The sequence below is a fragment of the Pteronotus mesoamericanus genome, unplaced genomic scaffold, assembly GCF_021234165.1.
Source record: "Pteronotus mesoamericanus isolate MK-2021 breed Mesoamerican mustached bat unplaced genomic scaffold, CSHL_Meso_final contig_90, whole genome shotgun sequence".
NCBI lineage: Eukaryota > Metazoa > Chordata > Mammalia > Chiroptera > Mormoopidae > Pteronotus > Pteronotus mesoamericanus.
Window position 1 is genome coordinate 15,369,137 of NW_026555277.1, and position 27,667 is coordinate 15,396,803.

A 27,667-nucleotide genomic window follows, 5' to 3' on the forward strand; every position below is an offset into this window, starting at 1 on the left:
CCAGGACGCCCTGCCCACGCCCAGCAGCCTACACCCATAGCCCTTGATGCATCGGAATGTTTCTAAATTTCTCAACTCTCTCCCTGTTTCCAAAAACTTACACATACTCCTGTGCGAGAGTGTTCTGGCATGAAGACAAGAATGTGTATGATAGACATGTTTTAATTCTGGATCAGAGAGCATAAATGTCTTTCTTAGGTGCATTTCACTACTAGTTTTGAAAATACGTTGCAAAGCAGTTCAAAGAATTGAAAGGAAAATGTGTTATAAATATGGCTAATATTTTGCTTTCCAAATGTTTTACCATCATGGTTTTATGGTAATACCAGCATATCATTCACATCCTAAACTAAAACATGGGTGTTTAGAAATATTTTTCTTGCCCTGACCGGTGTTGATCTGTCAGTGGGAATTGTCCCACAAAGTGAAAGGTCATCAGTTTGATTCCTGGTCAGGGCATATGCCTGGTTGTGGGTTTGGTCCCCAAGGGGCAACCAACTGATGTTTCTCTCTCTCTCTTTCTCCTTCCCTTCCCCTCTCGGTAAAACATAAATTAAAAAACAAAACAAAACAAAAAAACCCCTTTTTCTCTTAAGCTAGAAATAATATAGTGTTGTTATTAAAAAATAAAGTCAAACCATGCCGAAATGCACAAAGTTAACAGAAAAAAGTCCTTTTCCTTCTCAGATCTTTTGGACCTCACCCCGAGCTGCTCCCCAGAGGTAAGCCGTAGGTGTGTTTGAGTGTATCCTTCCACACTGCACATCATGTCTACAATTGCTAAGCCCTGTTGGATTTCTTTTGCATTATCTCTTTCCTCCCAGCTTCTGGCAGCCCTGTCACAATCTACAATTTTTTTTTTCGTCTCAGAATTGCCAAACAGTGTATCCGGACCAACCAGAATGTTATAAAGGTGTCAAAGAGGGGTGAGCTTGGTCTGTCCCCAGATCTCCCTACAGAGTCCGCCCTGGGCAGACCAGGGGGCCCAGGCCTCCTTGATCATGTCTGAAAGCTCATCTCAGCAACAAAGAGACTCTTAGAAATCCAACTCCTCAAAGCCCTGAAGGGTCACATATACCTTTACCACCAATTTAGGGCATTTTCAGGAGTAAATCATGCCATATGATGCAGAGAGAGATGTTGCGAGATTCTTCTTTACCTATCTCCCTCCTCAAAATCTCACTTTGGCAATCACTCATCTCCAATTCCTCTCCCTCAACTAAACAAATAAATGAACAGGAAGCAACACTCCTCTTCCCCTACCCTGATCCTGGTGACATTTCTACTGCTGTGTGCCCATTGGCCTTCTGTGGGTGTCCGCCGTTGTACTTCCACCCTCACCTCCATCAGCCCAACACATGAACAGATCAGCAAAGGGCTCTGCATAGGAACTTCGCTGCTAGATGGCTTGGATTTGAAATTTTGGTATGCCCGTTGCTCAACCTTTCTGTCTCTTCACTCATAAAATGACATATTCACCTCTTAGAGTCATTATGAGCGTGCAATATGATGATATAATGTGAAGAACAGAAAACACTGCTGAATGCACAGTAATGCTCAAAATAAATGTGACAATACATTTAAAAAAGAGCTCCAGTATCTTGGCTGAGTGACCAAAGGAACTGCCTTTATGAAAAAGGTGGAAAATGGAGAGAACTAAAAATAGTTGCTTACGTGTTTTCCCCTATCCTTGTCTTGTACGTGAACCCCTCTTTCTCCATCACCCTCTGTACACTCCCAAACCTCACACAGGGCTTTGTCCCATGGCCTGAATTTTATCTGAACCCTGTGTTCTCATGCCTCTGGCAACGAAGCCCCATCTGGATGGGTGTTGTGCACATGCACCTTTGTTTCTTTTTTCTCCCTTTTTCATTCTCATTGTCAATCACATCATTTTCAAATGCATCCCTTTATAATGCAGTCCAAACACCTCACACACTGCAAACACAAAGGACGTGTTTTTACAGGCATGTAGGTAATCATTTTACACTCCACACCTAGATGTTTTGATGAATTGAAAAATGTCATGCAAGATTTTCTCAACTTCCTCCTTTTGAGATTTCCTGCTGGCATGTTCCTTATTATCAGTGCTGTGGCTTAGGTATTCAGGACCACAGAGTGGCTTTCCAGAGTTGCACGGGTCAGGAGCAAGTTAAAGGCAGGGGCAGGGTAACAGGAAAGTAGGAGTGGAGGGAAAGGGACCTGGGAGATTCCCAAGCTTATGGGAGAACAAATTGACTGGCCTCACCAGAGTGAAGATCAAGGTAGAGATTTAAGATGATAGTGTGAGGCAAGAGAAATAGCTGGTAGGGGGCATAATAAGCTTCAAGGCTACATCTTTTTTTTTTTTTTAAATCCTCACCTGAGGACATGCTTATTGTGCTGAGAGAGAGGGGAAGAAAGGGAGAGAGAGGGAGAGGAACGTCAATGCAAGAGAGAAACACTGATCAGTTGTCTTTCATGTGCACCCTGACCGGGGACCAAACGCACAACCTAGGCATGTGCCCTGACTGGAAATCAAACCTGTGACCTTTAGGTTTAAAAGACGACGCTCCAACCAACTGAGACACACTGGCCAGGACGAGGCTGCAGGTCTTGCTGCACAGAGTGTGGACTGCCCAAGTCAGGGGCTCCATTCACACAGAGGGCAGACCAATTCACCCCAGGAGCTGTGCAACACAGTGTCCTTGTACAGCGGCCGAGGCGAGATCTGATAACTGCTCCTGATGATGCCTCATTAGTGATCTTGTACTTAGTCAGCAAGGAGGAATTCCCCCTGCAGACGCCTTCCTGACAGCCCCAGCCGCTCTTATCAAAATGACTGAGTAACTTAGGCACTGCTGATAGGAACGTACTTTGTTCTTTGGCATAGGTTTACTGAAGGAAACCAGACTCTTTCGCAAGGGTGATGCTTCTGACTTGCTCAAGGGGATTCTTTAAATACTTTCTTGATTGAGGTCTTTGAAAATATTTTCTGAGTCAAAGTGAAACATAACTAAGTAAGTATGTATGTATATTCAGACACACGCACGTGTACATATATATACACATGCCCCTGAGTATCTAGAGAGAGAAAGAAGGGGAGAGGGAGGAAGTACCCACCCAAGTATGCTGCTTGGCTGGTGGACTCTGCAAGCCCTTCCCTGCGCAAGTCTTTCCCTGCATCCCCTGGGGTGGAGCAGTGGGCGGGGGAACTCTCCAACATGAAGTTCTTGCTCCTGGATGTGCTGATGATCCGCGGAGGCAGGAGCACATTGATGACCGTCTGCAGTAACAGCTGTACCTCAGGCTGCTCCAGCCACGGGCTATCTGAGGGGCAGAGTTTGGAAAAGGGAAGTGGAAAGAAAAGCAAGTCACAAGGTAGACTTTCCATATCCGACACAGAAAAATTCAGCTCTCTTTCCAGTTCCAAACTAGACATTTAGGTGTGTCCCCAAAAAGGACAGCTTCTCCCATGGACAGTAACTGTTCCTGGTACTGTTTTCTCCACAGTCTGCACCCAAGGGCTTGTGTGTTTAGCCAAATATCCTGCTTACCATTTCAATCTCCTTTCTTTTATTTCTGCTCAAATACTCATAATGCACAGTCTTTACATTTGATATAAACTTGCCCAGAAGAAAAATCCCCCAAGAAAGAAGAGTAATGAAAATATATTGGAATTTAATGGCAGGAGCAGGATTATGTTAAATCCAGTGGCAGCAGGTTATAAAGTCCATTCACCTGTCCATTCCCATTACACTGTACTTCAAGTAATACCACTTTTTGAACTGAAACAATGGTCTCCTGATTTGCTGCACTGAAATGATTTTAAATACAATGTATCTTCAAAGAAGTGGAGCAGAGAAACTCTTGACCCAGGGTAGCTAAAGTGAAAAAAAAAACCAAAAAACAAATCTGTTTGCTAAGGTAACCCTGTTTAAATCATTCAGTTTGACTTCAGTGATGGTCTTCATGGGAAAGAGAAAGAGAAATAAAAACCTGACATTTAAGAAAACAAAGCAATAATGATAAATTTCCTTTAGTTAAATTAATCAGACCTTTGCTTCCAGATCCTACTGTGAGCACAAATGGGATGAGTAGATTTAAAAGCATCCCCTCCCTTCGCTCTTGATTGGTGAATGGGGAGATCACATGGCTTAAAGGGAAATCTTCTTTTAAAGCCTGTGCAGCAATAATAGAAAAAGAGATTAATTGACCCCCGTGCCCATTCAGTATGGTCATTTTAACACAGCATGACGGAGGCGGTGACTCCCTGCCGGTTGCTCCTGTAAACTATGAGTTCATCGTCATCTGTGCGGCATACAGGATTCACTCAATACTGATACTTTACCATTGTTTGCTTGACATGATTGAGAGCTGTATACCTAAAAACCAGCAACATCTTGAATATTAAGTGAAAAATTATGGTCTGGTACAGAACCACCACATTTCCCCATTAATTTTCTCCATGGGTCCACCAATAAATATTTTAGAGACACAAGGAAAGGAAGAAAATGAGAACTTGCCACCTGTTCCATTTGTAAGTTATTTAGAAGTCCTCTGATTCCTGCATAAGGCCTTCTCCAAGCCAGAAAGCAATAGGCAATTTCAGAAAGAAAGAAACGATCTCTGTACCCAAGTTATTAAAGTGTATTGCTTTAGGGATATCATTGCTTCCCTTCTGCATGGCAGCCACAGTTCTTGCTTAAGTTCTTTTCTATCATCTTCCCATTCTCTGGATGCTGGACCACCAAGCATGGCTGTCAGAAAACAGTTATCCGCTTACATCAGTTGTATACTTGCCATTGGTCACAGAGTTTTCTGATGATTTATCACTCACTAGAATTAGGTAACATAGAAGTAGGCAGAGGAATTTGCTTTCTGCACATTTTGCCTTGGGAAGGATTATTTCAATTTTAAGAAATAAAATAAGTGGGAGAATAAAAAGAAGCACTCACAATATTCAATCCACAATCATTAAAGAAAAATAAAATATTCAAAGTCTAGTAATAACATGTGAAAGAATTTTATATTGCAATTCTTTCTACAAATAATTTAAAACCAGACTTTGAATATTACTGTCTCTTTTAATTAATAATTGTGAGCTGATTATCTGTGAACCACTCTTTCCCTAAAGTGCCTGAAACATTTCAAAAGACTGACGTGGTGCCCGAGGTTGTGGCAGGATTAAACGACTCTGCTATTTTTGAGATCTCAAGAAGAATTACAGAAGCACAAATTAGGGCCAAGCTCAGGGCTGAAGCTCCAAACCTGTGCAAGTTTGGAGAGGTTCACACTTCTGTTTCACAGGTTTTGCCCAGCCTTTGCAGAAAACAAAAAGAGAACACCATGATCTGGTGCCTCAACCAGCAACTGAATGAGCGTGACAAACAGGTAAGGCAGTCACACCTGTATCTGCAATGCTACAAGCCGGACAACAGCTGTGCTGAAGGGCAGAGGTGGTGAGAGATAAGGGCTGAGATGAAGAAGGGGTAATCCATCAGCAACACTGGAGGGTCCTACCACTCCCATCACCTGAAATACAAACAGAGCACATGACCAGCCTTGACTATTGCAATTTCATGCAACCATTGTAAGGGAGTCTCATTTAGTAATAATAATAATAATAATAATAATAATATAAATAATAATTTGAAGGTTGGGCATGTTACTTTCCATATGTTCTTGTTGCCTTCTTCTGAAGGCATGTAATGTCTGGAGTCAGATCAAACATTACACTGGATTCAGCCAAGGTTTTGTAGAATGTTGTTTACAAGTAACTACGTAAATAATGAGAGATGAGCCAAAAACTATTCTAATCAGGAGACTGCACATACTTACTTGCGGAGTCAAAGGAATGCAGTCAACAGTTTTCGATGGAGCAAATACTGACAACAATGAGGATGGTGACAGCTCTACTTGCGCTAGGCATTCCAGCTACAGATTTATCGTTGAACTAGTTAAGCAGCAGATCCCATTCAATGAAATGCTCTAACATGGTTTCCACATCGTACAAAACCTTGTCAGGACCAGACTCTAGATATTACATAAATCATTAAAAAACAATTGTTTTTCTTCCCGTAAATCCTAGACTGGCCAACTTACAGTGTCATTTTGCATTAAAAAAGAAAAAGAATCCTCTTTTCATTTTAAACTCCCCCATCCCAGACTACCTCAGCTTCTAGCCAATTGTGTAGTCTCCTAGCCTCCACCACCCCACTCTCCAACTGGCAGCCCTCAACTCTCAGCGCAACTTGAAGAGGTGAATTGTCAAAGTAGTGCGTGGGAAGCAGCATACCAAAATCCCATCTGTATAGGGACGGGGCCCTGTATCTCCCCACGCACCACCTTGAAATGTACCTCACTATTTTCAGTGTCACCTGAGCCGTCTGTTTTCATGGGTAGGTAGGGGCACAAAGTGGTTGACCTGTAAATCTTCAATGCAGAGAAGTCAATAGCAGAGTTAAATTTTGCAAAATTTTGTAAGATTGCCACTTGGCTACTCACCAGATTGACACAGACATTGATCAGTGACCTAAGGTGAGGCAGGAAGGATATGATTGGCTGCCTCTGAAGTGTCAAACAAACCCCTTCAATCAAATTGCTGGCAGGCTCCCACTCAACCTGTCGCCTGGAATACAATATAGGAGCCATTAGCAGCTTGGCTCCCTCCTGGAGACAGTCCGAAACAAGAGAGTGACACAGTGATTCTGACGCCATCTAAGACAGGACGGGTGTCTGAGACAACAAAGCGCTTCACACGGGACGAGGTTTACCCCTGTGGTTCCAAACGCACAGAGCACACTGGGGAGGGGAGAGGATACTGATAACGCAGCAGAGGCACTCCTGCCCCATTCGACTAATGAGACAAAATCTATTGAAGAAAAAAACAGATGATGAATGGACTGCATTTTAAGTTCCTTAGTTTTACTCTAGGAGAGGGCAGGAGGCTACCATCTTAGGAAACCCACCCCAGGGGTCATTATTGCCAGAAGAACTAATCTGACCGCAGGTTGCGCTTCTGAAACCCATTTAGCAGGCTATGGCTGCTCTCATCAGCTTTCACACCAGACTGCAACTCATTGAATTTACGTGGCTTACCCCGCCCCCCCCACCCCGCCAAAAAGATCACATTAGGATAAGTTAGTCTATTTAAAAAGTGTTCTTTCTTGTCCTCCTAAGACAAGATATTTTTTGGTTGCTTTCTTTGGTGATATAAAAGGTGGTATACATAACCCAATTAAATAAATATAGGATTTTCAGTAATTAAAATCAGTACAGTCTGCAATTGTCATATTAGGGTCATCCCTGTGGCCCCCAAATAAACAGGATGGGCTTTGCTGTTATTGATACTATTTTCAAATATTATCTTGGAGATAATTTTTTAAGCTTGTATTTCCTACCAAAATGAAATCTCTGTAATGACAAAATGGAAATGTTCATAAATGGGGATATATTGTCATCCATGATGCTGAAGTAACTCACAGGTCAGGTTCAATCAATATTTATCTTATTGAATTGAGATCACCTGAAGATATTAAGACAAAGGCAGCCCCAGATTCACAGTATGCACCCCAAGAAAACTGCCTGCAATTGACCAAGTCTAAGTATCAATCCAGAAATCTACTTTTAGGGAGATGAGGTTTTCCATAATGTGCTTAGTTATATGACAAGTGAATCAGCCTATGGGGATGCTTAACATCTTTAGATACAAAATTAGTTAAGAAAAATAATTTTTTGACACCTTTTTATAAGACAAGACTTTGGCCATTTGCCAATAGCCACAAATGTTCCACAGGGACCACTAAAGCAAATAGGAGTGCTTTAATGACAAGCATTTTCATGCCACTGAGAATAATGTATAGGCATTCCTCATCATGGCATAAAAGAATATAGGAACAAACCATTCATTGTTAAAATAAAATCTTTCAGTTATCTTTTATTAAAGAATACATTTGACAATTTTTAATGGCTGTGTGAATGAGGAAGAGCACTGACTAAAACCTGGACAATTTCTGACAAATTGAACACTAAGTGCTACAAATGCTTAAGGTAAGGGTTGAACTGATTTTGGGTTTTGTTTAAAAGGACAGAAAATGCTCTCACTAACTCAAACTTGAAATTTCCGTTAGTGGGTTTATTAGTATTCATCAGGTGAACTGCTCACTATGGCTATAGATTTCCAAACTGGGCTCAGATCTCCAGGTAGACTGGTTCAGAGGCACCTGTTCATAGTAAGGCTACCAATGGATATTTCGGGCCACTAAACAGAGATGAAATGGTAGTAATGTCATTTAGTATCACCTGAATTAGGTGAAAATTACCTATTTTTTTTATCAATCCTAGGATCTTTTAAGCTACTGTTTGGCTGATTATTGTAACGCTTGGCATTTCTCCACACTGATACTTAAAATACCATGTTAAATACAGTATATTTTGAACACCAGATTAATTTTTATTCTCTCCTTAATTCTTTTATTTATAAGGCATATCCTGCTTTATTTCAAAAGGAATTGAAGGACACATATTAAATTCCTTATGTATGTCAGATAAGGAACACAATAGCTTAGAAATTAATAGATTTTTCAAGAGATATATATATGTATGTATATACATATATATGTACATATTTTTATACGTATATTTTTAGTCCTGGCTGGTGTGGATCAGTGGATTGAGTGCCAGCCTGCGAACCAAACGTTTACTAGTTCAATTCCTAGTCAGGGCACATGTGTGGGTTGCAGGCCAGGTCCCCAGTAGGGGGCGCTCAAGAGACAATCCCACATTGATGTTTCCCTCTCTTTTCCCTCCCTTCACCTCTCTAAAAATAAATAAATAAAATCTTTAAAAAAGTGTAAATACATATTTTAAAAATGTGTTATTTCTTCAAACTATAGACCCTTCTACATAGGCATTCATATATCTGATTAGGTATGCACATATTCCGACAGAAAACTTTCAAGCCATTCGTTCAACTCTAGGTTGATGCACCACCTTAAAAATGGACAAACCCAAACTTTGAGGCTTGCAATATCAACTGGCTAGGAGGCCTCCTCACCTCAAAGTAGGCATCTTATGAATTTTGTTGAACATTCTATCCAATCTCTTTAGAATCAGGATAAGGGCTGGCCTCACTGCCTCGGCTGTCCAGTCGGTGATTGGTAGCATCTCCATGATGTAGCGTCGAAGCCCACGGCTCTCCATCGTCTGGGTGTCGTATGGTGCCAGCTTCAGAAGGGAGTGAGCAATTTCTGCCAACCTAAAATGTTTTTTGTTTTTAAGAATAAACTTAGAACGTCTCAATGAAAATTTTCCCACACAGCATCATGCTAATTAATCACCCTCTTTCTAACACACCAACTCCCTGAACTAAGGACATTCTGATACATTATCTCATAATTTTTATTTATTTATTTTATTTTTTGATTTAATCTTTATTGTGTTATGTTTTGTAACAAACCTTTTAAAACAACAAATCAGGAAAAAAATAAGGCCCATCTATTTCATTTGGATACTATATCTCTTAAGTATTTTTAATTCGTAGGTTCCCCCTCTTCTGCTTTTTTTTCTTTTTGACACCTTATAATATATTTGTTGAAGAAATTAGCTGTTTGTCCTATAGAGTTTCCTGCACTCTGGATTCTGCTGATGACATCTCCATAGTGTCTTTAATGTATTCCATGACCTCCTACTTCATTCAATTGCTAGTTAGATCTAGGGCCTAGATCAGATTAGGTTTTGCTTTTTGGGCAGGTGTACTTCCCAAGAGATGTGTACTTTCATCAGGAGGCATGTAATTCCGAGTTTTTCTTTTTATGAGGTTGGCGGCCATTATTAATTACATAGGCCCATTTAATTATTAGAAGTAGTAGAGCGCTAATATTCTATCATTCCTTTTGTTATGTATTAACTAGAGCATCATAATAAGGAGAAATTTCCTTTTGGTTACCACAAGGGAGACAGATAAATGCTTTAAAGGACATACAGTTGAAGAGCTCCCCAGGAGACTCAGGCACTCCGGTTGAGGAATCACAGCCACCCATTGCGTCTCTGCGTCCTGGATTGCTCTACAGTTGCCCCATCTGAGTAATGCTGTGAATGAGGAAGTCGCTACCGCACAGGGCAGCTCATCCCATCTCTGGAGGTCCACACAGGGAGAAAATCTCCTCATGTTAGGGCCCCAAATTGCCTCAGCTTCTTTCTCCTATGCTTAATCTGGAACATGAATTCATTTTCGCCATGGCAACCCTTTGTTATCAAGAAATAGTTATTGTCCCTTCATTCCCACTTGTTGACTCTACAGACTAAACATTCACACTGCCCTTCCAGAAATGGTGTATGAATGTGCATGTTTTAAAGAAATCATTTAAAAAGCCTTTGATCTCTTTCTCACATATGTGCCATGCAGAATTTTTTACTTTTCAGGCTGCGCGTGTGACAGATATACATTTATCTTTATAAGTATGTCCACATTATTTTTCTTTTATTATTTTACAGATAACACTGGGAAATTATCAATCTATTTTAAGCATGAAAACAATATTTAAAGTGGAATTTGAGTCATTTTGTGATTTATTACCTACATTTCTCTAATCCCTGGTTATGTTACAAAATGAATTTGCTTTGAGAGTTAAACAAAAACATTCCTATGACCCTTTTCCAATGAGGACAGAGGGATTTTCCCATTGAGAGGGAGAGGAAGAAAAAATGAGAGAGAAGGAGAGTAGGAGAGAGGTAGAGAAGGGAGGGGAGAGAGAATATAGATCTTATTATCCTGCTGTCCTGCTGCTTTGGAAGCTCTGGGTTGGGCAAATGAGGCAGTAAATTCCCTTAGGGTGGAGACTATCTAATCAAGAATATTTTCTCTGAGAGCCTTGCAGTTAACTAACCATATATTCTGCAAGCGCAGCAGTACAGATTGCTTCAACTCTGCTTCTTGGCTCTTTGGCTCAAATCAAATATTTCTTGCAAATATGCCCTCTACCTTTTATATCATCTCATTGTTCTTTTTTTTTAAATTAACCTTCTTTCCTTGAATGATACTATCCATTCTTATGACCTATATAGCCACAATTCCAAAATTTAAATATTTACCTATGATTCCTACATATATTCAAATGTATACTTAATTTATAAGAGAAAACCTTATTTATACCCTTTGATTGGTGTAGGGTCAAGCATATGCATCTACTCAGCAATACAGAATAGCCCTGTTTGGCCAAAGATCATGGAAGATCCATTTTTTATGAAGAACTTGCTGTGAGAAATTGCATGAATAGAGGACATTTAGTCTACTACTCCCTGGCAGCAAAAGTTTTGCCTACCCCCCCAAAAATAGAGGTTTTTGAAATAATTGTGCTCCGAATGAGCTAACCTGGCTCCAGATAGATTGCCTTTGGTGACTGCCTTCTGGCATAATGCCACCTTTCAGTGCTGACAGACGTCCAGCCAAGAGAAATGGGCACTTCATCTACTGCGGCCTGTTGTGGAGAACGTCGCTCATCACACCGCTCTTTCCTCTCAACGAACACCAACCAGGAGGCATTTATTGTTCTTTGTATTTTAAAAAGTGGTGTTTTACCAAACACCTACTTGGTTTTTATCTTATTGACACTTTGATTTTTAACTGGTCATTTCTCCCTTGTTGATTTGGTAACTCAGAAGCTCAAAGTCAAGTTTATGGTTCATGAGGAGCATCTAATACGATCGCGTCACATAGACTTCATGTGCTAATCTTATCAAAAACATAATTATTTAACTGATAATTTTTTGCATTGTTCTGACTCTCTAATTTGTATATTCTATCTTTTTGTATCACATAATTTTCTAAGTTGCCCTCAAGTACTTTGATAAAATGATAAACCTATAAATACATTTGTGATAGACAGTTCTTGTAACACTGCATTAAAGTTAGTTTCTTACGCGTGCCTCTTGTATTGGACTGTGATCATGTTGAGAACCAGGACTTTATTTTACATCCCCAGTGTCCAGCATCAACATTAGGATCTGTTGGACTCTATTAACTCAGTGCGAGGCGCTGAGCTAAACTACAACCACAGCTCATTTAACCTTTAATAGGGTTTGGCATCTACAGGGAGCTGGAGGTCTCTCTGACTCATCTTTTCCCCTCCACCAAATGCCTCAAGAACTGTAGATACAGATAGTTAAGTTATAGGATAGTCACTAGCCCATGACCATGATCTCTCTCTCTTCTTGTCTTTCTCTCATCCATCTTCTAGGAATCTTTTCACTTTACTCCCACAAAATGGCTGTTCGGAGAAGTGGTTCTCTGACTCTCACAAGGCGGTGTTGCTCTGTTCACAGAATTACTTAGGTTGGCTAGCCATGATAAGTATGAAAGGAGGGGGGATTGAATGGAGCGCTAGGTTTCTATGGCAACCAGATCTTAACACTCTAGACTTTCCTCCCTTTCCCAGTGAGGAGCTGAAATTCTCAGTGTGAAATAAGAGTCTTCCCTATCAGTGAACACTGGGGAGTGGGAACACATGCGAAGCTCTGGAGTTCTGGGTGTGTGTCAACCTCTCAGACAGTGTGAAATTAGCCTGGAGAAGAAAGAGCCTGTGCTTTTAATACATTTTTGGACTCTCATAGTCCCTCACTTAGTACTGTCTAAAATTTTCAAGGGATAATTATAAAAGAAAGAAAGTCAATGATCAGGAAGTTGGCATGTTTGCCAAACTGCAATGTTATTCCTAAGTGGCTATCATCTAACTCGCTTTAGCTTTAAAGATATATTCAACTTTCCAGGTGAATGTTTTGTTACCCAAGGAATTCTCATTTTCCAGGACTTTTTATGACCTTTACAACTATTGCAAATCTGAATAAAAGCTCCTTTGGAATTATGTTCCTTTAAGGAATCTGAAAATATAGACACAGACTTTATAATCTGAGTAACAACTGAAATGGCATCTCCATAAGAAGAATGACATGTGGGTGCACAGAGATGCGACTCCATCTCTTGCTGGCCTACCAGGGGCAAAAATTTTGAAATGATGACTGGCCTCCTCTAGTTCAGAATGTTTACCAGGGCACTGTTTTAAGATGTTGGAAGGCTATCACGCACCATTTGTGTTAAGGGGAGTTCAGGCCCAAGCAAAGTGTGGCTCAGAGTTAAAAGTGCTCCAAAATATAAAAAATATAAAGATGAAGCTTAGTATTGGTTCCATGCTTATGCAGAAAAACCCATCATGTTATAATGCAGGAGCAATCTGCTCACTTCTCTGCAGGGCTCATCACTGAGTCCTCAGGTGGTGCAGGGGCAGAGAGCAGCAGTGCATTTTCATGTAAAGTAACAGAACACATTCAATTCTTGTGAACAGTTAGCATCTGGGCAGGAAAGAGTATTTGGAAGGAGCTACTTTTGCAAGAATTCTGATGATGAAAGTTCTCCTTCATGCACTTTTATTGAGGAGCAATTATATGGACTATGCTTTTCTGTGTTTAAGAACAACCCCCCTCCCCCCACCCGGCCCCATCCATCCTGAGATCCTTTTTGATGAACTTAACATACATTTTCCCAGAGGGCCCTGCATGATATGCATCCAAGCCAATGGAAACCAATCATTCTGAGTATCTCAGTTTTTATCCTGGGACTCCCCTTCACGCCTTCAAAACCCAGACATGCTGCCTGAGTTGCACATACAATGGAGTAGGAAAAGTGAGAACAGTACCGCATGTGGGACTTCACATCCAGCAGCTCCAGGGCGGTGACCCGCGGCTCCCCAGCCAGGTTTTGCAAGATCTTCAGCCTTGGCCCACAGTGCTTGTAGAATTCAGTGCAAATGTTCAGCAGGGACTCCCGGGGTCTTCTGAACTCCTCCCGAGCAATTCGTTCATCCAGTTCCTCTCTGGGAAGGCCCTGCCCTTCCTCCAGCAAGTGAAGGTTTTCCCTGGGGAATAATAAAAAGTTAGCTGGGGGCCTGAAAAGGTGCATGTATGGCAACTCTAAGAAAAGTATTACACTGAAGAAAAAGGTAAGATTCCTCATATTCTATAAAAGTTAATGAATCAGGGAAGGACCTAGGAGAAACTCATCTGAATGGTAGTTTATTATCCTAGAAGTGATAGCCATCCCAAATTGTAGTTGCTTTACATTTAGACAATGCCTGGGGATTTACCCAGAAATAGTATGCCATGCATTAAATAAATGAAATCTAATGGAACCATAACCCAACTCAAAGGCAATCACCACAAAATGTCAGAATTAGCATGAAATTAATGTTGTCTTTCTGTACCTGATAAAGTGCAATTTGGCGCCTTGTTCTTGGTACCTGGGATTCAGAAGAACAGTCTGTATTACTATCGGAGCAAGAACAGAGAGAGGCCTTGTGGTGGGGCTTCCTAAGGACTTGCTCTTCTGAGAAACCCTTGAAGCTCTACATTTTGATAAACTCACAAATACACACATACAAATCCCAAAATATGAAATCTTTATCTTTCATTTGGCTGCCACATATGCTGCAATTATAGTTGCTTTGAACACTATTCCATTGCCATAAACTTTGTAGAAAGACAGATACTATAAAAACACATACAAAGTCATGAAATGTAGCCAATAAGGGAATTTTAAAAAATTTTCGAAGTTAAGTGAATCTAAGGTGTAGTTTTAACACCACATGTTTGGTTTTAGGTGATCAGAGGAAGAAATATGGCCGGCTTCCTTTCAGTTGTGGAGATAGTTTGCTATACGACTGATTGATAATAGGACTTTGGAAACCTTCTTTTTCCATTTATCTTTCATCCAGCAGTTGAATCTAGCCCCTAAATATCACTAAAGTATAATCATTTTTTTCTCAATATAAGAAATTCAAGCATGAGTTCACATCCTAACAGGTGACCTATAGTTAGGTTTGCAATTTGTTTGATTTTTAATATAAATATAGATGAGCCAGAAATTAACTTTGCATAAATAATGATACACACTTAAAAATGTGCTTCAGAGAAACTAGAAAATTAGTGTCTCCTAATTATTCCACACTAAGAGAAAAGAACTTTCTCACAAACTGATTTTGGGTTTGTCCTATTTTAACTTTTCCTTGGAGGAAGGAGGTAATTAAACATGTGTGTATGACTATTTAGATGTTAACACAGACAGAATGAAGCAGATAAAGCATTGACTAGTATAGCCAGTGTCTGAGTTATACCAAAACAGGGAAGGAGATTAAGTCAAAGGCCCTGAAAGCACCAGTGAAGGACCTAAGTCAGTTTGGATGAAGTATCTGTGGAAAATCTGTCCAGATGAAAGAAAGTTGACTCTGTATAACTGCCCTGGGAATGAGGAACCACCTCCTGATTGTTATTGTTTTATTTGCCTGTTTCTTGGAGGCAAATGAAACAACACTGGAATAGCTAGTTCAAAGACCACCCAGGAGGCAGGGAATAGCTTGCATGTTCATTCAAATAAACTGACACAAATACCAATTTATGAAGGTGGCTTGGATTTCTCTTTGACAATTTCAAAGGAAGTCTTAATATTTCCTTGAACTCTAAACTCTCATCTTCTTTTTTCTTGGAGATTTTCACACTTAATAGTCACTTTTTTTTAGGATTCCTGTCATGATTAAGAGTGGAGATCCCGGCTGTATGAAGCTGAGAAACCGCAGAAGGATAAGGCCGGCGAATTACCTGGTGTTCACTCCAGACGACATGGTGTGATTGGCTGTGGTGGTCCCCTTATGGCCTTGGTCGCACCTGCTCATTTGTGGGGCCGTCATGGGCCTGCAGCAACAACAGCAACCACCACCAGACAACAACAGAAGTGGAAACATTTATGAAATCCTCAAGTTATTGATGCTCACGTAAGTTTTAAGTTAGAGTCTCAGAAAGACAGGCTATTGAGCTTCGGGCTTTTCTGTCACGCTCTTTTGCTGTCTTTGCGCTGAGATGCACTTTAAAAGGGACGTTGATTCCCAAGGGTCTAAAAGCTCAGAATGACTTAAGTTCTTCCACTCGGTTCTGAGTAACAGACTATGACTCTACAAACTGGACATTATGAAATCAGACTTCAAAGCCTATAGTAGTTGAGAATTAAGAATACCTTTTTCAATTCTGTGGGTACAGGAAGTTAGCCATTCTAAATAACAAGTAAAAGGTAAAAGTGTCCATACCACTTTGGCCACCAACAATATAAACGACCACCCTATTTTTGTGAGGAACTGCTAAAGAATGAAAAGAACTTTTCTAAGCAAAGTCATACCTGAAACTACTCAGGGAAGTGAGTAAATTAGTATCTATTATAAGTCAGTAATTTAGACATTTAGATATAGATTTGAATCATTTAGTTTTATACCTGCAGGGTTGGCTTTGAGTATTATATTTGGCAAACTTTGCTTCTCTATCAGCAACTGAGACATGAAAGGGATGATGCAGCTTTTCAGACTAATTGCTTGCATGAACTCCTTAAGGCTTGCTGTTCTGACGCTCGCATTCTGTCAGCTGGGTGTGGCCAGAAAGTGAGCGAGCTTTGAACAATCACACCAGACCGTCTTTTCCTGGGCTTTTGTTGTGACAGGCAGAATTTAAAGATGACCCCAAGACATCCATACTGGGTATTACTCCAGTGATTACATGGCAAAAGGAACATGAGCTGGGTAGGCCTCACCGTATCCGCCAGCCCGTAAAGAGCAGAGAGTTTTCTCTGGCAGAAAGATTTGAAGCATGAGGACTCATGGTGCCATTGCTGGCTGGAAGACAGAGGGGGCCGGGTGAGAAGAAATGCAGGTGACATGTAACAGCAGAGAGTGGGGCCCTGGCTGGCAGTCAGGAAGGAGAGGGGACTTCAGACCCGAAGCTGCATCGTGCTGGATTCCTCCAGGAATCGGAATGCACTTGGAAGTGGATATTTTTCTCCAGAACCTTCAGAGGAGAGCCCAGGTTGAAAGAAGGATTTCAACCAGTTCTGTCATCAACAGAGCATGACGGGGCTGGGAAGTGGATGCCTTTCGGTGCGGGCAAATCACAGCCAGAACTTTAAGCTAAGAATGGGGCCAAATGGGATGGAGTAGCAAAGACACCAATCCAGGAGGGAGGCTTCCCCACCTTCACTCTGGGGAGGAATAGTTTCTTCCATCTCCTTTTACATGGGGAAGGAGAAACAAAGCCAGTGATTTGTAGGGTCCTTCAGGCACCTTCCCCATTCCTCTCACTCAATCTGTCTCTGCCCCACCCCCGCCCACCCTCCATTCCCCAAATCTGGCCTTTCAATGCCTTCTGCTTCAGCAGGAATCTTGAGATAGGATTAACTTCTGGGAACTTTGTTTAGGGCTGAATTCTGATGACAATGTCCCTTTCCAGGCCCAGATTACTCAGCGCCCCCCCCCCCCCTCGCGCTCAGCACTGCTGAGTCTTGTCCCAGAGGGAATCTGTTAACTATGGTATTAGAATAAAATTTTGTAAATTATGTTTGTTATGTAGTTTTTGAAATTACAGTAAAAAATTCATTACGAACAGTAAAATAATAAAAGAATGCTTAGTTGGAATTGCAGACATTTTCATAAGATGAGAGCCAATAAAAATGTTGATCACATTTTTGTATTCACTAAATTGGCCCTTTTACCAAAGATTTGTTTAGCACTAGGTTAAAACCACCACAAATGCTTAGCAAATTACATGCAAATGTGCATTTAGCAATCATGGTATAATAATAATAATAATAATAATAGTATTTAGTACTATTTATGCAAACAACTTAGGAAATGTTTGTACTTTTAAACCATAAAGGACTGAGTTAGGGAAGATATCTGTAAATAAAGGCTTTGGAAACGTTTAGCCATCATATTTTCTTTCCATCTTTTCGGTGGATACATTTAGTTTAAGGCTGTGGGTATTTCTGCCAATGCTGTTACCTTGTGAGGACCTCTACACTGTACAGCAGGGCCTGCAGGGATGTTGCAAGAGCAGCTGTGGCTGCGATCTCCTCTCGGGCAGCAGGCACCGTCTCCACCTGTGACGTCTGCCTCTTTAGCTTTTGCAGGTAGCAGGGGACTAAAGCTTCCAAGACCATCAGCATCTGGAGACTACATCAACAGAAAAGAAACCAAGTTACATTTTACATTCTACTTTTGTTGGTTGTGTCATATTGAAGAGCTTGAAGAAATGAAAAAACAAACATTGAAATACGACTTGGGAAAACTGGCAGAGATAATAATCAAAACCTGGAACACAAAACTCAAAAGGACAACCTCTAAGTGGTGTGGAGTTATACAGACCAAAATGAATAAGTCTTCCCCAAGAGACTAAATAATGAATTAAATTTTTATTATAAATTTCACATGGAAAGAAAATAATCTCAATAAAAATAACTTTGATAGAATAAAATAAAAACAAAAAATGAAAAGCTGAAAGTGGCTTATTTGTAACTTACAATGACTAATGAAGGAATTAAACTGGCATAAGGAAATTAGCTTTAACAATAATCCCTTAAAATTTATACTTAGAATGAAGACATTTGTATATATAAAGTCAGCGTTAAAATATTCTAGGTGTCAAAATATCCACTGGGATAAAGTAGTACAGCTGCAGTTGAGTCAATGTTATTCTACACTAATTAATAACCAAAAGTAGGAATATGAGAGCTGGAAGAAGATGAAATATGAGAGAATAAGACATTGATGATAAAGAGACTGCGATCAGACAGAAAAAATTAAGAATTTGAAGTCATGTGTAAATCTTTAAGCCCCAAGCAATTTTTTCATCCCAAGTAGGTTACGGTATTTTACTTTCAGACAGTTTCATTCTTCTATCCAATGTTCCATAAAGCACCTGCTCTATAGATATTTCAGGGTAGGCTTGATTATTAGGTTGGAACTAGACTGGTTTCAATGGAAAGGTGCTAGTTCTTTGGCCTCCTTCTCCAGAGAATCACTGGTCATATATATCCTCTCACTTCAAGCCTGAGTCTGAGTCACAACTCACCCCAAGAACATGAGACCATCAACTGGTCTGAGAATGTCGATTAACAGAGGTGACTCTAGGTGAGATCAGAGCCAGCATCTTGGAATTGGAATGACAGACAAGATTTATATTCTTGTTCTTTGTGTGTCAGGGGTTCATTGTCTCAGTTCTTTGAATTTACAGGAGAAAGATGGTAACCTACCTAGGCTCGGCAGTCTTTAGAGTGGAGCAACACCCTGGAACAATTTATCAGCCTATACTTTTCTCAACAGTAAGAGAAAATAGAGGCAAAAGCTGTGTTTATGACTAATCCTCAACTTTTTTCCAAACTATTATCTGACCACAACGGGCTGTCAAGGAAGGAATTACAAATAAGAGAAATAGGAAAATTGAAACAGTTGGCTGTTGTTTGATTTATTCACTTCATAAGTGTTTATTGTTATATTTTCCATGGAATAAAGTACTATGGTGGACACTGCAAGAGATGTGCAGATATAACAAGAATATGGTAGCATACAATCTAGTGCTTTGTTTACAGGTTAGGTATTTATGTAAAAAGATCAAGGTAGATTGAGAAGCAGAGAGAGAAAGGGATTGCCTATATAATTGGAGAGGCCAAAGCTTATCGAACCAGAATTATAGACATTTTAAAGGAATGCAGTTCTAGTGTTTTTAGGGAGATACACTACATAAAAGTAGGCTATCTGTGGTTCATTTGTCTCTGTCTTTAGAAGACCTATTTTAAAAGAGGTGAACCTAGTTTTCAACGTGCATATCAATATAAAACCCAGACCAGAGTCAACATCCTGGAATTGGGATGACATTCCATTGGGTCTTTTAAATTCCTCACACATAGCAAAATAACAGGCAAGATTTAGATTCTTGTTCTTTGTGCGACAGTTTTTATTGCTTCTTGAAAGGAATTTCCTCATATAAATTAAATGTCTATTCTAAAATTTTATTTGCTATTAATTTGTATTACATGTAAAGATATTCTCTAAACAAGACTGAATGTCTTAGCTGCTTCACAAATTCTAAATTAGGGGATTTCAAATTAGTGAAGATGTACTGTATTTTCCAGAACCTTGGCTATGACAAATTTCCCAAATTTAGTTTTTGAAAACTTACTTGCAAGGAGGTTATAGGCTGATATTAGTAAACACAACCCTTGTATTCATTCAATTTATTTTCTTTGCTGTGTTTACTTATCACGAGACACAGAATGAAGAGCTGCAGTTACCTTCTGAACGATTCAGGAGCATAGGCCACCACCGTAACACAGAGCTTAATGGCCTCACTTATTGAGAATGTCAAGTCTTCATTTCCATAGCAGAAGTCTGGTGGGACAGAAGGCGAAGGCACACAATCAGGGTGGATTCTGCCAGGAATAAAGAACTTATCACTCCTGACATTTTCCTTCCAGTTAGATCCTGGAGCCATTTCTTTATTAGATTTTATTCTTAAACTGTGAACAATATTCATTCCTTCATCTAAAGAGACTGAAAATTCTTTTTAAATAAATTTTTAAATAATAAGATGGAAAATAAAAGTGCTTTTTGGGGGAGTAGTTTTTTAAAATCTCATCCCCTAGAAGATAGCATTTGGATGGCTTAACATCATACGTGATGTCTAATGATCCATGATAACGAAAGACCATTTTGGTGGGTTATTTACTTAGAATTGCCCAGGGGAACCCAATTTTCTGAAAACTGAAGTGCTAGAATAGCAGTTTACTAAGCATCATTTTGACACAATTTTCATGGCAGAGAATTCCTTACTCTTTAGGATTTGTAAGAAAGTGAAGAAAAACAGGAGACAGGAAAATGTACTGTTCATTTTACACCACTATTCCATTTATTTTTGCTGTTTTGATTTAGTTCAAAGCATCCAATAGAGAGTTATTTTTTAAGAACAACTACAAAGAGAAAAAATTGTCAAGGCCAAGTTTGTTTCTACCTAATGACTTAAGGGGCTTCTCCGCTTTGACGAGCTCTAAGATGTCTAGGATGTCGGTGGTCTCTCCCTCCAGTGACTGCAGCAAGTCAAACAGGCACTGAGCCGACACACCTTTGCTGGGCCCATTGTTGGCAGCGTCCTGTATAAAGAAAGGCCACTTTAGTTTATTGATTTCCATCTCAGTACTAATGTGGCTTGATCAGGAATGCAAATTTCACAGATGCACCTGATAGTAATTACAACATCAACCTGGTATTCAGCTTACATAAATCTGTACCCAGCAATGCTGCTGAGTGATTCTGGAGTGGGGCATCTGGCTTTCATGGGATTTATTAAATGCTAACTTGGTACAAAAGAGATATTTGTGGAAACTCATAAAAATACAGCAATATGTCAGCTGCCAGGAAACTTCATGCCAATGGTCTGTAATTGTAGGATTTAGCTTTTGCAAAGGCAAATTTTACAATGGGTTAGTTGAATAATTCAAATATGTTTGGGGTAACAGGTGCTTATTTGAAAAGCTCTGAGAATTTTATAAATATTATTTGATAACAAATCTCCAAAATGGGGATACTTAACATCTCAAATCTATTTAAGTGGTTTTCATTCATTTATTAAAATAACAATTTCTTATCAAATTCCTGCTCTGTGCTAGGTCCCATTTGTTTATAGCAAAACAAATGCAAAAAAAAATCAAACACACAAAACAACTAAAAACAAACAACAAACAGACAAAGGTTTGGTTTCAATGGAGCTTAAATTCTACTGTGGGGTGTGGTAGAGACACATATTAGTGAAACAAATACATGTATGGCATGAGATATGGTATAAATGCTCTGAAGGAAAAGAAAAAGAAAGTGGGGGAAGTGTTAGAGAATGCTAGAAAGGAAAAAGAGTCAGGAACTCCTCTTTTGATCATTTTCTAGTCTCTGTCCTTTCATTAACTGAGTATAAAAAACGGAAGAGTTGGTCTATTTACATCCTAGGGGCTGAGATGAGGGCTGTAAAGAAATGTTGAACAGAAATGATTTTCTTGTTGAAAGAGAAATGATTTTCTTGTTGAAAGAGAAATGATTTATAGCATCCCTATCCCATTGGTTGAAGGAAGAGACCTGAGAGACTGATTATACAAACGAACAATGGCCAGGTCATACATCAAACAGAACTCTGATCCACAACCTGCAGTAACCTGCCCAGGCAACCAACTAAACCCATTGTCTGTACACAGCAGCCCAGGAAGCCAGCCTGCAGTACATCAGGCTTGTCGGAAGTCAGAGTACTAGCTTTAGTGGAAACCAAAAGACAATCCCTGTAACCACAGGCCAGGGATTTGATTAATAATTTACAGCTTCCCTAATCTTTGTTCTTGTTTCCAATTTAGGATTAATCATAGAAAGCCAAGATGTACCCCTAACCAATCACATAGGATGCCCGCTTCTTGTCAGCCCACTTACAGTGTCTCAGGACAACAGCCTCCGCTCAGGGCACACCCAAAGCCTTCCCTTTTCTCCTTATAAAGTTTTCTCACTTCTTTGTCTGCCTGTGAGGCTCTGCCAAAACATAAGTGGTGGTGGCTGATGCCCTCACTACAGTGAGCTGTGAATAAAGAGCCTTTGCTTTTCTCATGTGCTTGGTCTTTGTTTATTTCCACAGCGTTTACTCACAGGGAACTCCAGCAGAGGGGCCACGCTAGCAAACAGCTGGAGCACAAAGGGCTTCCGGTGGAGAATGTAGAACTGGTGGCAGGCAAATTCGATGGCTTGACGCAGCTGGGGGTTGCTTTCATAATCAGAGTACACCTGTGGAAAGGGGCCACCGATTCAGAAAGTGCCTTGTGGTCCTGGGAAGCAGGGAGGAAAGTGGGTGCTTTCATTAACTGGTGGAGGGGAGGCAACATGGCATAAGCTTTCTTCAGAGAAATTTGGTTATGTACGTACAAATCCTTATTTTTTTATTTTATTTTATTTTTTTACTTTTTCCCCAGGAAGGTTGTAACTGGGAATTTTTCTCAAGAAAAGAATTGGGCAAATGTACAAAAATGTATATTCAAGAATGCCTGCTGCAAGGTTTCTTATAATTGTGGACAATTTGACACAACTTGAATTACTTATAAATCGGGGTCCGTTAAGTGACTTACGGCACATGCATACAAGAGAGTACTATGCAGTTACATTTTAAAATGCTATAGTGCAAAATGTAGCTATATGGAAAAAAAAAAAAGCCCACAGTGTTCTTATGTTACATGAAAAAAGTAGGTGACAAACTTGAATATATAGTATGGTTCAACTTTTGTTTTTTTTAAAAGAGTCAGGATAGAGTGCCAGGATTTTTCAAGCAGTGCAACACAAGGGCCATGTAGGAGGGAGTATTATAAGTGATCTTTAGTTTCTTCTTTCAACTTTTCTTTATCTTCGGAGTTTCATAATGAGCATATTGTTTTTAGTAATCAGTAAAATGTTATAAAAATAGAGAAAATCCCAACTATTTAAAAATAAGACAGAGAGCCCTAGTGATATTAAAAGTAAATTTCTTGCCCCTGTAGGCTGAGTGAACTCCGCTTTGCACAAGCATGCCATATGTGCATAACTTTTATTGAAAACTTTTGTAAAGATAGAGAACTAGGGTGAGCCCCTAGGCCTTGCTCAGTACCCCTAAACGTGGCCAGATACACACTAGACATGAGAAAAAAGGAAATTATTCCTGCTAAAGTCATCTCCTTCAATCCCCACATACTAAATTTAATGGCAATGAAAACCTCTATTAAGAGAGAAGTCAGAGACTCTCTAAGGAGAAATTATCAGCTGAACACTGGCTGTACATTGGAATACTGGTTCTCAAACAGTTTAAGGCATCGGAACCACCTGGAGGTCTCGTTAAAACACAGATTACTGGGCCCTCACTCCAGAGGTTCTGATTCAGTAGGTCTGGGATGGGGCCCTGAAATGTGCATTTCTAACAGATTCCCAGGTGATGCTGGTACTACTGGGCCTGAAACCATACTTTGAGAATCACAGGCCAAGAAGAAACGGAAAAGCATGTTCCAGGTCTGGAGCATCTTGGACATTTTTAGGGGGGTTTCATTTTGGTGCTTTCTGTGGTCCCAAAAGAAGACAACTCCGTCATTAAAAAATTTCAGTGCAGGTCTCGTAGACCTGCCAGGCGAGCAGTACTCGGGTTAGTATTCTGGTCAGGAGAGGCGGCCCGGCACCTGCAGCATGGTGGGCAGAATCCACTGGTAGCCGCTGAGGGAGAAGAGGTGGTTGAAGTGCACGGCGCTGTTGATGACAGTGGCCGCGTACTGCCTGAGCAGGGCGCTGTCTTCGGGGTGGAGGATCAGAGCCCCGTTAAAGACGTTGAGGAAAAGCATGATTTCGTCTCCCCAGGGAAACTCGCTCGGCATGCCCAGGAACATCTCCTCCAGGAGCTGGATCCACAGGCTTTTCTGAAGAGTGTCAAGGCCAAACAGCTCCTTTCCAGCTGTGAGAACACGAAAGGGCAGAAAGAACATTAGCCCCAGGCGGATCCTGTCAGCACGGGAGGGCGGTCCAACCCGAGGGCACTGCTGGTTTCCATTTGTTCCACCTGGCGGATGTGCCCATCTACTGCCGAAATGCTACCCAGCACAATACTGCGGGCGGGAGTTCTCAAAGGACTTTCAGTGCCCCCTCTTCGATTCAACTCTGTGGGCAGACAGAGGGGATGTTTGCAGCAGTTGCTGCCCAGGGAGCTGTGGCTTTGAGAGAAGCAATTTAAAGGGAGAATAGCAGGGTTGGGACGGCTGCTTGTTCTTTCAACTCCCGGTCAGACTAGAGCTCTTTCCACTGCTGCTCTGCAGATTTTGGATGAAGAAGCCAAGCATAGGTTATGCCCATTTAAGTAAATTGTCTCTAATTAATAACTGAGTGAGTGAGGTTTCAAAGTGCATCTCTTTCTGTTTCTCACTCTCTCAGTTCAGGTATAAATCAGAGAGAGTAAAATGCACAGATCTTATACAGAGTTGAATGAGTTTTGACAAAAATACACATTCATGTACCTACCACTCTAATCAATAGATAAGACCATTTCATCATCTCAGAAATTTCCTCTATGTTCTTTTCCAGGAAATTCATTCCCCCAACCCAGAGGCAACTACTGCCCTGATCTCTGCCACTAGAAAATAGTCTTGCCTCCTCCTGAGCTTCCTATAAATGCCGATTCTTTATTTAGGCAGCCTAACAATATCATATGACTTCCTTCAACTGCTCCTAATCTCCTTGGAGCCATGGTCTCAAAGGACAGTCCTCCGGAATAGTGGCATCATCATTACCTGGAAACTTACTCAAAATATATGTTCCTGGGCCCCATTTCAGAGCCACTGAATCAGAAACTTGGGGGTGGAGTGTGGGGCCCAGCAACCTGTGTTTTATCAAGTCCTCCAGGTGATTCTGATACACAGTCGGGGCTGAGAACCACTGGATTATAGAACTGTCCGCTGATGAAGATGCTCTCTGGCCAAGGACAAAACAAGGGCGTGAGAGGAAATGTTTTGGTCTGGGTACCTTGAGGATCACTGAAGAGTGAAAACTCAGCATCAATAGCACTTCGCGGGAATGAGGGCAGTCGGAGGAGGTCTTCCTGGAGCATGGAGACGTGGGACTGTTTGTGGGCTGTGGGGATCTTCTGGGTCAGGGAGATGAGAAACAAAACCCGTCCTACTTCCTCCAGCTTCCGCGTGAACACCTGGCAGCAAACAAAAGCAGGAGCAGAGGAAAAATGGAATTAACTACTCTGAAATTACTGAGTGAAGAAATTGAAATAATGGCAAATGGCCCTGATAAAATCAAGGTCGGGTGGGGGAGTAAAGTGAGGGAGAATTTTTTTTCTTTATCACACGGAAAGAGCAAGCAATACTTAATTGACTCACTTCCTGCTCCTGTCTGCTCTATAGAAGGCAGGGTTTCTTACAGAGTTTGCAGGCTGGAGGAACACAATGCAAGCATTGTCAAGAATAGTTCAGTCAAATAGAGGTCATTTGTCTGATTATTATAATACGGAAGACCTTCTCCAATAGGAGCCAGTCAGTCCCAATTGCTTCTACCATTTCCACCGATGCCTTAAGATGTTTCCTGTCGGTTCCTCTTTAAAAATGACCAAAATGGGATCCAGGAAAAATTTACATTGGGACAAAAGCTGATGGGGCCCTAAGTTAGTGCTCCTTTTGCCCTGAATTTAGATGGGCTAAATGTAGGCCTCTTAGTCCCTGCTCTTATTTCTTGTTCTGTTGCTGATCAGTGGACAGGGGCTATGATCACAAGCAGTGAGCTGCTGTGGAGGAAACTGCAGAGCCAGAACCATGCGTCTGCCTGCACATTACTATCTCCCTGAAGACCTTAGAAAGACGTCCTAAGGTCCAACCTGGAGTACACACAGAGTCAGAGCCCCATGTTATGCTATTTTTTAAAAACATGTTCTTAAACATGGTTAAAAAACATGCTAATGAAGTGCCATTATCCATAATGGCTTTAGTTACTTCGCTGCCAAAAGCATGGGTTGGATAATTTGGGGAGAATTGTTTTAGAAATTGTTTAAATATAAAATCTTACAGTTTTGCCCAATATCTTACACCTTGTAACACATTCAGTATTTTCTTTCTTTTAAATGTAATTTAGGTAGTTAACAGTAACTGCATTTTTAATTAAGTGATCTGATTCTATGCCATTCTTATGCATCTCATAAAGGTATTTTGGGTATTTGATGCCAAATAGCATTCTTGCTATGTGCAGAATAACTGAAACTATAAAGTAACCTGAAATTCTTGTTTAGACATTTTATTAAAAGTTAATGTAAATCAATTATAAATTGATGTAGATAAAAGTAAAACAGTGAAACAAGTAGATCGTATTAAAATTGTATTATTAGAATTGTATACTACATCTATATTTTGCATGCAAAATAGTGGATCTCCTTAAGCTCAAAGTCTCATTTGCAATGACATAAGTGAACGTTATTCTGCTCTTCAACCTTAAATCTAAGTACAACTGCATGACTATGTCCCTCCTGTTGGAAGAGAAGTTAGCACAATGACATGCTCAAGGGCAGATCACTGGTCAGTGGCAGAGCTGGGCCTGAGTCCAAATTTCTGCAGCTTAGTTCAGTGCCTCTTTCAGATGCACTGCACGGATCCCTTTTATTTATTTATTTTCCAGCTGGCATAAACCTCTGGGACAACCTTCACTTGGTTATGTCATGTGCACTTCCAATTCTGGTTTACAAAAATATGGAGTGAAAACCCATGCTTAGCATCAAGTTGGTTCATAAATTAGAAGATTTCTATTGTTTATACCCAATGATTCATCACAGCATTACTCCAGGTGAGTGTTCCTTAATACTTTTACATTATGAACTAATTTATAAAACTTAAACAATTTTGGGAAACTATCTCTTGATCAAGGGTCCAGCTAACCATTCTCTTAAGAAAGAATCAAGCGGTATCAAACAATCACAGAATCTCAGGATCAGCAACACATTTACGCACCATTTATCCCAATGGCCTGACAAGACTACAGAATAAAGCTGAGGTGGGGCAGGCACCTGTTTCTGAATGAGCTCCTGTCCTTTCTCTGGCTGCATGTGTACAAGGTTCAGCTGCGGAGATACCGACCTCCGGAAAGGGTAAATATCCCGGACGTAGGTCTGTGATGGGATTACACAAAGACGAAAAGAGTTCAAATGATTAAACTTTTATTCTCATTTCCTCCTTAGGTCAGACAAATGAAAGTTACCTGTTTTCTAATGGTTTTGATTCTTACTACTTCACATTTCCCAATTCTACAAAATCCCA

The 27,667-nt window shown here is 40.4% G+C and overlaps 1 protein-coding gene across 1 annotated transcript in view; it reads right to left on the reverse strand.

Annotated features, from left to right (window-relative positions):
* UNC80 (unc-80 homolog, NALCN channel complex subunit) overlaps positions 1-27,667 on the reverse strand; it is a 180,644-nt gene that overhangs the window by 18,601 nt on the left and 134,376 nt on the right. Inside the window, exons 42-56 of the mRNA XM_054585709.1 lie at positions 27,418-27,519; positions 25,386-25,566; positions 24,056-24,324; positions 22,512-22,646; positions 20,848-20,986; positions 20,132-20,228; positions 17,844-18,014; positions 15,625-15,717; positions 14,235-14,270; positions 13,671-13,889; positions 9,038-9,238; positions 6,487-6,610; positions 5,389-5,514; positions 4,038-4,161; positions 3,103-3,309 (exon numbers count right to left, since the gene is read on the reverse strand). Of these exons, the coding sequence (XP_054441684.1) occupies positions 3,103-3,309; positions 4,038-4,161; positions 5,389-5,514; positions 6,487-6,610; positions 9,038-9,238; positions 13,671-13,889; positions 14,235-14,270; positions 15,625-15,717; positions 17,844-18,014; positions 20,132-20,228; positions 20,848-20,986; positions 22,512-22,646; positions 24,056-24,324; positions 25,386-25,566; positions 27,418-27,519 (2,224 nt within the window). The remainder of the gene's footprint in view (positions 1-3,102; positions 3,310-4,037; positions 4,162-5,388; positions 5,515-6,486; positions 6,611-9,037; positions 9,239-13,670; positions 13,890-14,234; positions 14,271-15,624; positions 15,718-17,843; positions 18,015-20,131; positions 20,229-20,847; positions 20,987-22,511; positions 22,647-24,055; positions 24,325-25,385; positions 25,567-27,417; positions 27,520-27,667) is intronic.